This window comes from Corvus brachyrhynchos, unplaced genomic scaffold, assembly GCF_000691975.1.
Source record: "Corvus brachyrhynchos isolate BGI_N302 unplaced genomic scaffold, ASM69197v1 scaffold245, whole genome shotgun sequence".
Taxonomy (NCBI): domain Eukaryota; kingdom Metazoa; phylum Chordata; class Aves; order Passeriformes; family Corvidae; genus Corvus; species Corvus brachyrhynchos.
This window is the reverse complement of record NW_008238988.1, coordinates 2,512,939-2,525,947: the sequence shown is the minus strand read 5'-3', so window position 1 is coordinate 2,525,947 and position 13,009 is coordinate 2,512,939. Positions and strand designations below refer to the sequence as shown.

The 13,009-nt window shown below is 36.7% G+C and overlaps 1 protein-coding gene across 1 annotated transcript in view; it reads right to left on the bottom strand.

The window, feature by feature from the left end:
* Positions 1-13,009, bottom strand: part of CUNH14orf39 (chromosome unknown C14orf39 homolog) — a 28,615-nt gene extending 15,606 nt beyond the window's left edge. Inside the window, exons 1-5 of the mRNA XM_008637284.2 lie at positions 12,938-13,009; positions 9,951-10,007; positions 9,598-9,654; positions 6,525-6,651; positions 2,821-2,910 (exon numbers count right to left, since the gene is read on the bottom strand). Coding sequence (XP_008635506.1) covers positions 2,821-2,910; positions 6,525-6,651; positions 9,598-9,654; positions 9,951-9,999 — 323 coding nt within the window. The 5' untranslated portion in view covers positions 10,000-10,007; positions 12,938-13,009. The remainder of the gene's footprint in view (positions 1-2,820; positions 2,911-6,524; positions 6,652-9,597; positions 9,655-9,950; positions 10,008-12,937) is intronic.

The following is a 13,009-nucleotide window of genomic DNA, read 5'->3' as shown; positions in this document are numbered from 1 at the left end:
TTAAGCAAACACTTAAATGTTTAAATGGCAAAGAGGCAGAATGCTCAGCTTCTTGTGGGGCTGCCCTGTAAATTAATGTTACACTAAATGCAATTTCACTGACATCATGTGAGCGCATAGCTATGAATTACTAAAGTAGGTAACATCAATTAATGCAGGGAAAGCTTATGTGAACAATGGAGAGGCAAATTTTAAAATATTATTACACCTAAATATTAGCAAGAAATTCCTTTATGGGAAAAACTATGGAGCATAAAAACAACTGAAGTCAGAGACCCACCTCTTAACCTGCCCCTACATTAAGGAACAGCTCTCACTGCTTGCAAAGCACACAGGATTTCTCTTTAAGGAACATATTTTATCTCAAACTGCTATTAATCATTTAGTTGCAGCATGACTGAAAGGCTACATTTGACAGTCATGGTTGCCCACTGGCTGTGCCAGACAATGGGAGACAGAAAAACTTATGTCCAAATTCAATACTAGAAACTTCTGCTCTTACAAAAGGAAAACAAATTCACAGGGCAAAGCACAGGAAGATTGCAATTTTCAAATAAAACTACACTCCAGGCACAAGTTCCTGCTAAACTGACTGAAGTTCAATACACTTTAGGGGAAAGAAGTGGTAGGTCAACACTGTGAACCAAACCCAGGAATTGGTATTTCCCAAACTTCACATAGAAGATGACACCAATCTATTCACTTTTCTACACTGGCGGGCTCAGAAATGTTTTTTGATTTACCTAATATTTCTGTGTACTGTACAAAATTTCCCAGGTATGAAAGATGAAAAATATTCAGTTCTATGTAAATAGATATTATAACAATAACTGATAAAAAAATTTGCTAATAAACAACTTCGAATGCACTATAAATAAATTTAAACAATATAAATAAGTAAAATAATTTGTTGTAACAAGTACATTTCAATCTTGTGAATATAATCCTAAAACTTTATACTCTTTTTCCAAAATCTATTTTTCACAGGTAATATTTATGGCCATATATGCTATACTAGTCTTGAGAAATTGTCACTATCTTTAATATTTCCTCCAAGTAATTTACATCCTCCAGTTCATGCAGATAACACAGACTATTTTGAATTCAGCACTGTTCACATTAATTAGAAAAAGTTTTAATCTAATTACAACAGGAAAAGGGCAGCACTCACAACCCCCTGAATATTATGCAGATAACTATTTATTACTTTTTCCTTCTTCATATCACTTATTTTCAGGATTACCCTCCAGTTCACATAAGCATTCTTGTATGTTCTTGAAGCCAATAACAACAAAAAAATGTGGACCATTTTATAAACCTCCATTATAAGTGCATAATTAAACACAAACTGATCTGCCCATCTTTTGAAAACATCTGTCCTCAGTGCCCCCAAATGCCAGACTAAAAAGAACATTCAGCTCATAAAGCTCTAAAGACACTTACTTTTCTTCCTAATTTAAATATTTAGAATTTGCCGAATGCACATCTTGCTGACTTGAACATATCATCAAATGCTTTGGTGCAGAGAGACTATATCTGAGGCACGGTTTTGTAAAATACATGAATTAAATTTATTTTATGATTTGTAGTCATGATGTCTTATAATTAAGCTCAGGAGAACAGATCAAACACTTTCACGTTGGAATTGAAAGTAGTTATCTAAAGAAGCAATTTAAAAGTAATGCTTCTTTGGCTTGTCAGCTCAAATTAGTGAAAGCCAAAATGGCTTAATCATATACTCATAGAAAGCCAATTTAGCCTTATTTTTCACCAAATTTAGAACTCTGAACAGGAAGAAGAAAGATAAGCTACTAACTGAGTTAATTAAAGGCTCTCAGGCATGCAGTTTCTGCTGCCTTGGACAACTGGCAAAAAGAATGATTACAAAAGACTCAAATCCAATGTTTTAAATTACCTAAATTTATGACTCTAAACTGGTATTTAGGTATCTGGAGGGGTCTGCCGTGACTTTTGCACCACGGGGCCAAGCAGTCTCCACCCCCTCACAAGCAGAGCAGTGCAGGTGAGCAGCCTCTCTAAAACAAAGATCAGTTTTACTTTGCTAAATAGAACTTTGGGAGGTTACCTTGGCACAGCACATCTGGAACATTTCAGAGAGAATCTTCAGGGCCTTTTCTTTATTTCATTGACTGTAGGCAGCTACATTGCAAATTAATAATTTCTTTTAAATGCTGAGTCTAATTAATAAAGATGGAACACCTGAGATGCCACTCACTGAACAGAATTGAAGTTGCAATTAATGCTGACTAGAAGTTTGCCCACAACTAGTCTTAAAATGGTTTTAGACCAGGCTTTTCTGAGTCACTTACTCATTTTTCAGGACCTAAGACTGAATGTGCATGCTTTGTTGTTATTTTGAAGGGTATACAACAGTATACAAAAACTTGATTTGTATATTCTGATAATCCTATTTAATTCATATTCACAAATAAGGAAAAGCATAAAATTATCTGAATGCTTCTAACTGTTACCTGAAAACATTATTGTTTTTATTTATGGGGCTTTTCTTGAAACAGTAGGCAATCTAACAATGTTCTGAAAAATTGTAATAGGCATTTGGGAAGCAACTGAATTTCAAGAATTCATATTTTATCGTATTTTATTGGCAGCTACAAAATAACATATGATCTCATAGTAATGTAAACAAAAATTCTTTTAATTATTCAGTCATTTATAAGTGACTAAAAACCGAAAATTTGCAACAATTTTTTAATGCAGACAGCACTAGTTCTGCTGATCAGTTTAGTCAGTTTCATCAGTACTACTGCTGGAAACCTCATCTCATGTGATCATAGATACCTCTCATTTTCTGCAGCTTCCCCTAAAGCTTTAATTTCATTTTTCAAATATTCTTCATGCTTTTTAAGAATTGCATAGGTGGGCTTCCAGCTGTGGACAAAGTAAACAAAAAACAAAGGCATATTAGTGGTCTTTCTTAGTAAAAAAAAATTAGAAAAGAAGACACCAAGCTACTTTAGCTAGCTTACTAGAACAAATGATTTATTAATTTTTTGAAAGTTAAACATGAATGGGTTTAGTACAAAAATCTTTTGCAGGCATACATTTATTTTGTTAATATTTTAAAGCAGCAAATTCAGGAAAATATATATATATATTTAGAACTAAGAAAGATTACAAAGCACTTTTTAAGGAATTAATGGAATGAATGTCACAAATTTTTGGAGCTAATGCTAAATAATGAAGCATCTAAATCCACATATTAGGTCCTCAACACACCACCACCAGTAAATACTTAAGATATGTTGAATCTTCTTGTTGGAGACAGCCACAACTTCATTCCCACCAGTATCACCAGCACCCATCTCATACCTAAATGGAAGCAGCAGTTACAAACTCAGAATTTCCTCCATTTGCTAAGCAAGTCCTGCTCAGAAAGCATCAAAATTATTTTTTCTACAGCAGGATGCTGCAGATGGTTCTGAGAGCAGAGCAGCTTCACAGAATACTTATGACTACTGCAATAGCAGAACTTTCTCAACATCCAGGCATTAGAGATACCTCTGCCTTGGATATGGGAATACAAGAAAAACAGGCAGATAGACTTTCTGATTCAAGTGAAATTCAGATGTGATCTTTAGGACAGGCATATTTAAAAGGTTTTGAGAAGAAAGCATCCTGTCTGGAAAAAAAAGGAATAAGACGCATGAACCATACAGCACTCTTGGCACAAACTGTTGGACACCACTGGTGATTAAAAGTGGAACTACAGAATGTTATTTCACCTTATCTACTGCAAATTCTGCAGAAAGCTGAATTTCAAAAATGTCAGATTTTCTTAAAAGCAGAAAGCAACATAATTATATAAAAATGCGCTTGCACACCAGACACTGTAATGTTCTTTTACTCAGAAAGCTCCATGACCCTCTTTGGAGGAAAAAAAAAAACAGATGCAAAATTCATAGAGATTTTATTAATCAGAGTACAAGCCATGTTGCAAGTTACATTTTTTGTTCACATCTATTCTGTGGACATGGAAAAATGTAGGACAAGAACACTGGTTTGTGAACACAACCAGGTATGCAGGATTCAAGCAGCACATTTACTAGTTTGCTAAATGCATCACTGTTTCATGAATCTCCTTGACAGCCATCACAATTATTTGTCCTTCCTTTCATCAGCCAGAGTATAAAAAAGGTCTTTATCCACACTACTCAAAGCAATAGAATTATCCTGCAGTTTGGCTAGTGGGACAAGACAACAATTTCTTTTCCTAACTAACAACATTCTGAGTTCATGTGGCTTTTTTTAAAATTATCTTCTTTCTACTTCCATGAAATCCCACCATCCTTGCATCCAAATTTTAAAACTGTAAGAGAGACAATAAAATTGGAATAGGTTCCAACAGCAGCATTTCACTACTTCTTACTGCTCTGGGATCAACATTTCTAGTTTGAATCCTTCAAGAAACTAAATATTAGCAAAATGTCATCACTTGTCTGAAAATGTATGTTTCGTTTGGGCCATTTTCTGTCTTCAGGTCTTTTTTACCTAGACCAATATGGATTTCTTTAGAAAGCACAGTATTATCCCAATACATCTGTCCCATATATCATATTTTCTCTAGACTTATTGAATATAAGAACTTTGTATTTTGTTCAAAGTCTTCAAATCTGCTTCAATATACTCATGATGTCTCATAACCCAGACAAAACGTTGTTTCTTTGAGAGCTCTATTGAGTTCTATCACCGGCAATTAGTCAGCTGTGAGGGTGATTGTGACTCCAAAACAGTATCTGAATTTACAAAACCAACATTGGAATCATGTCCAGTATAGATGGAGTGTCAACTAGAATAAATTTTAGAAGTTTGGGGTGATTCTACTGTGTAAGTGCTCTAATTGTCTGATCTTATAGCCAGGGCTTGTTTATTACAGTTTTCAGTCTGTCGTTAAATGACATTTCCAATAATTTAAGACACAAAGTCTCTACTCTTCTGCAAGCATTGTCCTTCTATGAATACATGCATTCATTAATGAGTCACTTCTCATTTTCAGTCTCTTTACACTAATGCCATTAATTATTCTTTTAGGACTTGAGCCAAAACCCATTGAATTCAATGATTAAAATTTAGATCAGATCCTTAGTTCTACCCTTAATTTTTTACTTCTTCATTTGCATCACTTAACAGTTTATCATTTGCAAACAGATTTGCAGCTTCAAAAAGATATCAAAGGAAGCACTGTGGATAGTTTCATAAACTTACATAAGTGTTCATTTTATACTATATTGGAGGCAAGAACTTAATGTAATGGAAAAAAAGAATTTTTTTACCAAGGTCAGATCTTTTCCCAACTCTTTTAATGGTAAAGCTACAAATCAGTATTGAATGGCAATTCATTCAAATAAGCCAGCCACTACACCCACTTTATTCACTAATGATTCCATTCTTTCTTTTTCTTTCTGAGAGTTCAAAATAAACCTAGAAAGGACCCCAATGCCATCTTTACTTCCCTTTTTTTTCCTAGAAACACCCACACTCTCCATTCACATTGTAAAAAAAAATTTCAAATGTATGTCATAGATATTTTTATTGAAGCATTTACCTTTAGGTATAGAATTGTAAGAAAACAAAACAGAATTTGCCAACAAATCATCACTCCAGCTGCTGAGGAACTAGTCAGATTCTGGAGAAATGGAACACTGTGATGGATTTTATCACCTGGGACAAACTCGCTGTATTGTCAAATATAGATTTGCCTTTTTAGCTACCTTTGCAAACACCTGAGGTTTTAATTTTTAAAATTACGTGTCAGGAAGAAAAAACTCCTTGTAGCTGAATTTTCTTTAAAAAGTTTCTGATTACTAAGATCCAAAAGTGATCAGCATTTAAAATTTGAACTAATTATCTGATACAAACATTTATGTAAGGAAAACTGTGAATGACAGGCCATTGCATTCATCAAAAAATTGCGCCCAGAAGACAAATTTTGCCGTCTGGAGCAAAACTGATACTAGAATCTGCCAGCAGAAGTACACACATATGTGTGTGGAGAGGCAGTTATGGCACATCTTGTGTGAAAATATGTATAGAACAGAAAGTAACATGAAACATGTTGTGAACAAAGAATAGAAAGATGTTCAATTTTAGGAAGTCTTTTTTTAAAAGTATTCTTAATATTGGTCAAATTTGACAAAACTCAGATGCCTTCAAGTGTAGAAAAATTATGCTTCTATTACCTTACTACATGAATACTTTAGCATGCTGCAAAGATAGTACCTGTGATCTTCTGAAAACTGGGGATTTTAATAAAAAACCAACCCGAAATCAAATGTAGTCTGCTTTTCTATAATTCTTCCTCAGGGGATGGGTAATACTGTAATTTTTATACCTAAAGATTTGCAGTTTAAAAAGAACAGGAGAATACTAAAGTTTTCTTTAACATCACTGCTGTCAGAACAAACCCAAACATATTTTTCCTTCACTTCCTCACTGGCTTCCTTAATGCCAGCCACAACTGAGAGTTCAGGCTCTTCCATACTTACGCATCACAGTTCTTCTTGCAGTTCTCGTTCTGCTTTTGCAAATCAGCAAGTGCCTCATTGCTGGTTTTTATATTTTCCTCCAACCAAGAAATCCGATTCTTTTTTTCTGTGATTTTTGCAGTGTACGCTGAAATTAAAAAATAAAGAATTATATCCATGCATTTTCAACAAATCCATGAAATAAAAAGCCTACATTCAGAATGATTACAAATTCCTTCCAAAAAACTTAAACTCCATAATGCAAGGTGAGTGGACAGCCTGCAAATAAGCAAAGTAACAGTGAGTGAGTTAAAACATAGGGATTTTCAGCTGCATGGTACTTTAATGATCATCTAATATTGTGAGACTGACATCATTTGTGCTGTTTCTAAATCCCAGTCCTTCTAGAACTGAAGTAACTATTAGTGGTATTCCCCAGTTCAGTGCTCCCACTGAAACACTCCAAACCGTGCACTGCTCACTCATTCTCTAGCCAGAACCAGGATACTCTTTCAAACATTTGTATTCTTTTGCAGAAGCCCAGAAAGTCAAATGTTCTGACTGGGAAAGTTGACTACAATAAAGGAAAAATAAAAACATCACTATAGGCATATAAGCAATTAGTAGAAAACAGAAAGAGAAAAATTAAAAAGGAATTTTACTCAATGTAGGAATGAGTAATGTATGATAAATTAATACAGGACACGGGTTAATTAATTAAAAAGTCCATTGTAATGACAGGTTCTCAAGGACTATGATATTTGTGGAGATTCTTACGGCAAACTCTTAATTCTACCTCTTCTGACAGCAGACAGCTGATAACACTTTCTGAATGAGTAGTTAGGGGAGAACCCATGTTGTTGAACATGATCAGTGTTCTCTTCACAAGTAAAAGCAGTGAAAGCTATCATGCATGCTCACCTTGCAATGCAATAAGCAAAACTTGCTGAATATTTTTTCTCTGCATTTTTAAATTCTTTTTTTTTAATGCAAGGTTTCAGATTTATCAGTGCTAAATCATCCCTTGCTATCACTGCTGCCCTGAAGCACTAAATGCCAGAGTAGGTGGCCCTAAAGAGAAGTCAACTACATCCCGCCCTTCTCATCTACTCAACTGGGAAGAGCATCTTAGTGATGCAAGATGGGTCTTGAGTTGTTGGAATTACTGCTCTGGAACTTCAGTTCATCCTGAATTTGGCTCTGGTTTTGCACTACTTGCTATATATTAATTTTCAACAGCCTCTGCATTTATAGCAGAAAATAAACCACTTCTCACAGAGAAATGTCAGTCAGTGAAAAGCAAAATATTCTCAATGTAATTTAATATCTTGGGTTATCCTGAATCATCCTTGGGTTATCTTCAGTCCCTTAATATTTTCAATGTCTAAAGTCAGTAACTTGCCTTTACTTAGCATGAAGTATAAGTATTGGACAACTGACATAGCTTCATTTCTGTAAATAACAGCTGAATGTGGCAAAATCCTGTAGAAGACTTACTGAGATTTACCAAAATATACCATAACACTATTAACAAAATATACACTTAACATCTCATTTAGCATTTTTTACAGATAAGCACTTCTGTGAGCTGTTCAACTCACCCTTTGCTTTCACAAGGACCTGGTGGGTGAGATCCATCTTACCCAATGTTAGTGTAGAGACCTGCTTCAGAGCAACACACCCATGGCTGCAGCTACACCCAGCAGAGACAACTGACACTTTTAAAGTTTACTTTATCTAGCTCACTTTAAACTGTTTCTTCAGGATAAGATAAATCACACTCTAAAAGTGCCTATTTCCCTCCACTGGTAAGAAAGAGACTGTAGCCAAATAGCCTGATGAATCTCACACCAAAAGTCCAAGGCTGAATGCTACAGCTGTTCATCTGCCAAGTAATACACAGAGACAAAATTACATCAGTGTTACTGTTTTTTGCTAAGTTTTTGAAAGACTTAACCCAAACTGCTAAAAGCCTGAGTGTTGGCTGTGTGTTTACACATATTTAGGTATCTCTGAACTGAACACAAAAGCAGCTATGCCATGTTACTACACAGCCTTTGGATTTTCCCTAAGAGCGTGCTCATTTACCCTAAGCCTGCATAAATGTTATACAAAGCCTCATCTCTAAGGTTCAATTGTGTGACTGGAGAGTTAAACCAGAATCCAAGGTGTGCCAGATTTAGTGTTACAGATGTTTTCATGTTTAAGATGCTTCAATTTAATTGTGATAATCTTCTTAATGAATAAGTACTTGCTTGGACGTATCAGTGAAGATTATTAGAAATGTTAGAATCAAAAAGAACATCAATTAGACCAGAATTTTCTCTTTTTCTTTTTTTTTTTTTTTTCCTGGAGGCTATGTGCTTGACTATCTACCTATGAAGTACCAGTGGCGAGCACAGATGTTCTCAGATTGTTTGTGGTAGAGAAACTATTCTTCAGACATTCTCATGAGTGATTCCACATAGCAGCATGGTTAAAAAAATCAGTCCAGATGTAAATCCATAACATTGTGTTGTCCGTAAGCCCCAGGGGAGAACAAATTTGATGCAGAGCAAGACTTTCTCTATGGGTTTACCGTTTTGAATTTCAAATAAAGTAACCAGCTGCTTGATTGCAAAAAAAGAAGAACCAGGCTTGAGTACGTAGTAGCAACTGAGAGAACTTTCATTATTTTAAGAAAACAGAAAGAGAGAAGAAGCAGTGAGGCAGAGGTCCAAATCTGGAAAGAACAAAAAACATGAAGAAATAAAGGGAGGCAAGTGGCAGATGTATTGAGCAAGCACAGCTGAATCAAAGGGCTGCCAGTGACTGTGAGGAGCTGCAGAGTCAGAGCAGGAAATGGCGCAGCATGAAACTGGCTGTCCATGAGGCAGCTGAACAGCCTCAGCTAAAAGTCGTGAGCAAAAGCAAAGTCTGCTGGGGAGAATGAGCAAGTATTGATGGCTAAAGATGAGGCAGGGTGAGAGCAGGACACGGGACAGCTTCCACTGTTTATCCTGCTTCCGCCCCTGAGACACAGAACATGTCCCAGGACTAATGAAACAAAATCAGTGTTCAGCATCCAATAAAACGGTAATTTATCACTACTCACAATTTATCTGATGATCCACATGTTCCTTAGCATAGCGAGTTTTTTCTACCTGGAAAGCTGAAGAAGAAAATTAACCCTTTGTTATATACATATATACGAATAGAGCTGTGAAACAACATATGCTGTGCAGCATTAATTGCACAAACTCTGATAAACAAGTATTTTAGCAAAATATCTAAAGAGCAATTTTACTATTAAATAGCTGTTAGTGCCCCCCTCCACAACCTCCCAGCTAACAAAGCTTAATTATTACACATTTATTTGAAGTTAACATAACTGTTTAAAGCAGAAAATATCACTGTATGCAGTGCATAAGTAATTGTTAATTAAAAATGTATGGTATAATGACCTACCAAGTTTGACCAGAATTTCATCCAAGTTGATCGAAACCTTGTCACTCATTGTTTAAACTACAAAAGTAAAACGCAATTCAAGGATTTACACAGTCAAAAGCTTTGTTGATACAATAAACGAGCCAAAATTGCAAGACAATGCCACACATTTTAACATAAAAGGGAGAAAAGTAGTTTTAACTGCATTTGCATTACTATCTAAACCACTTTAGTGGAACCAAATTTCTCACTCATGGTGGTAAGGGACTTGTAAGAGTCTAAACCACAGTTCGGAATAAAGGAGATTCATAATTTAGGTAAAGCGTTGCTCCTGGAGCAGTTCTGTTTGAGAGGCTTAATGTTCTCAGAAGGCATGAAGAATGCAAGGAGAGATGCTTGTGTACAAAATGCATAGCGTGTACTCCAACTGGTTACTAAGCCTATGGACTGCAGTGCTGCTGATGGAAAAGGTCCTTGAGCACTCTGCACACTCCTCCCGTACAACCACCACATCCATTTAAATCAAAGGTGTATAAATGCTAAGTGTGATTAAAGACACAATTCTCATAAAATGGAAAACGGATTGTAATAAATTCTTTCTTCTGTTTGTATCATGCTGCTATGTGCAGAAATTCAGTTATGGGTTTTTAAAGAGATGGGGGATGATGGAGATCTCTAAAAGGGATGCAAGCACCGTATATCAGAACGCTCTGGACACCGCTCGTTAGCTCAGCTGCATTAACAGTGAGCGAAGTTATCTGGACTTTAACTGTCCCACAGTGGCTTCCCCGTCACACTGTGAGAGAAGCAAAGCCAGAACAAATTTGGGATGAGGATGAGATCCTAATCCAGGATAAAGTGGAATAGAAAACAACTGCAGAATTTATCTAAAGCGGCATTAAGGCTACATCCTGCAGCACTGAGGCTGTGGGAGCGGGAGGGGGTGGAGGCAGGGTGTCTGACAGAAATGAATTTGTCTAATAGTTAAGGGAGGATCAGAACACCTAATTCAAGCGACTGGATTACCACAGGCTGTGATAAAAACTCTGAGAAAGAGATAATAGTTTTACCAAATGTATTTAAAAGATTGAAATCCTAGTTCCTAGTGCCTGGAAACACTTAAGATTGCAAATAAAAAATCTTCTGAAAATACTAAGAAAAATACTAGGAAATACCGCCTCAAGCCACAGATCAAGGCAGAATATTTTTGCTTTCCCATCATGTGAAAGAAAATCCAAAGTAATTCCTTCTGATTAAAAAAACAAATCGTTTGGAGCATGTATTAAAAAGCTGTTCTCTAGAAAGAGTTTAACAGTGTTTATTAGCTGTTACTTAAAAACTGCAAGATATTGGGGCAAATACATTTTATTTATTGTTTTATAAACTGCAACACAAAGTTCCTCAATAGAGCAGACTGTATAGATGTATATTATTAAGATAGAGACTATTATATAATCACATAAAAATACAAATAATTTTACCTTTTGAATATTTTTGTAGAAGAGTACTAATGCTTTTGTAGAGAGAACGAAAGTGGGGGTTTTTTTACTGTAGTTTTGCAATAAAACTTATGAAAAGGGTGAAGTTGCAGAAAATAGTGCTTCTGAAAGCATGCATATGTAAACTACTCATTATTCTAGTATTGTTAAAATAAATTAGTGTAACTGCAAATGTCAAATGCTTTTCTGTGCTGTGAATTAAGAGGATACAGGTGTCACTAGTAGAAAGGGCTGAGAGATTCAATGGCACTGGTAATAAATACAGTGTTTGCAGATTTTAAAAACAGTAGGTAACACCAGCCTGCAACAAACTTCGGATATCTGATGTCTTCCAGGATATGACTGTAGCAAAGACTGATTCTTGGACATACTGCAGAAAAGTAGCATCAAACTATTAGCCAACTCAGGGTGACAAATTCAGAGGAAATTCTCCTGTGTGGCTGATATTTTTGTTAAAGATAAGTATGTAACACACGCGACTGGGTAAACCAGCTTCAGACTGCATCTATTCTTTCTAATGGGAATATTCAAAATGCTGCCAGGAGAAAAGTATTATTATGCATTTTGCATTTTTGCACGGCATTAATGTAATTATATGGAATTCAATCATGGCAATAAAGTTCCATATATTAGAAGATTGTCTTGGGTGCAGAACCCACAAGCAAACTGCCTGATGTGGTCTCAAGCCATTACAGCACTAACATTAATAATGCCATTTCTCCATAACCCGTCTGGCAACAGCCACGTTCTTCATTAAAAGGTGGAAAATACCCATAACCTGTGAGGCAAATATCTTCCTTAAAACCCACATCTCGATTCTACCAGTTGTAGGCTGTGAAACAGTACTCATTTCAGTTGGCTCTGTATGAATAATTTTTAATTTAGCGAGGCTCCTTTGAGAGCAAACCTGTGCTTCCCCAATGCCATTCATTACTGTTTATGACTGTAAAGGTTGTTTGAATCTTCCTGAAATTTAGGAGAGCTTACATTTCGTGACTTTTTATCTCTGTTGATAAAATAAAAATGTGCCTCTCCTCGTGTTGTTTACGCTCCTCTGCCCTTCTTTTACCACACCGCTTTAGGAAACCCATGAGGAGACCTGAACCCCGTGAGGAGACCTGAACCCCGTGAGGAGACCTGAACCAAGCACCCACTGGATTGCCACATTTTACTTAGTCCGGCACATACCAAACAAAAGGATTTTGCTGCAGATTATTCCCTAAAGTCCTGGGATTTAAAAATTAAAACTATTTTTGTCAAAAGAGAAAAAACTGGGAGGAAACCCCCATCCTGCGGGGCACCACAGGGGCTGCGGAGGAGCGCCACAAAATGGCGGCGTGAGAAACAGGGGGCGAGTCCCCTGAGGGCGGAGAGCGGGGCCGGGGTGCTCAGGGGACCCTCTGCCTTTGGGGGACCATCAGCACTGGGAAAGCGACCAGAACGTGGCGGCCCCGCATGGTCTCGGGCGCTGCCAGAAGGGAAAGGGTGAGGAGCCGTCCAGAGACTCACCCAAGGACGTCAGGCAAAGGGACCATAGCCCCGCTCACGCCCGGACGCTGCCCCTCAGCGGCGGCCACCCCC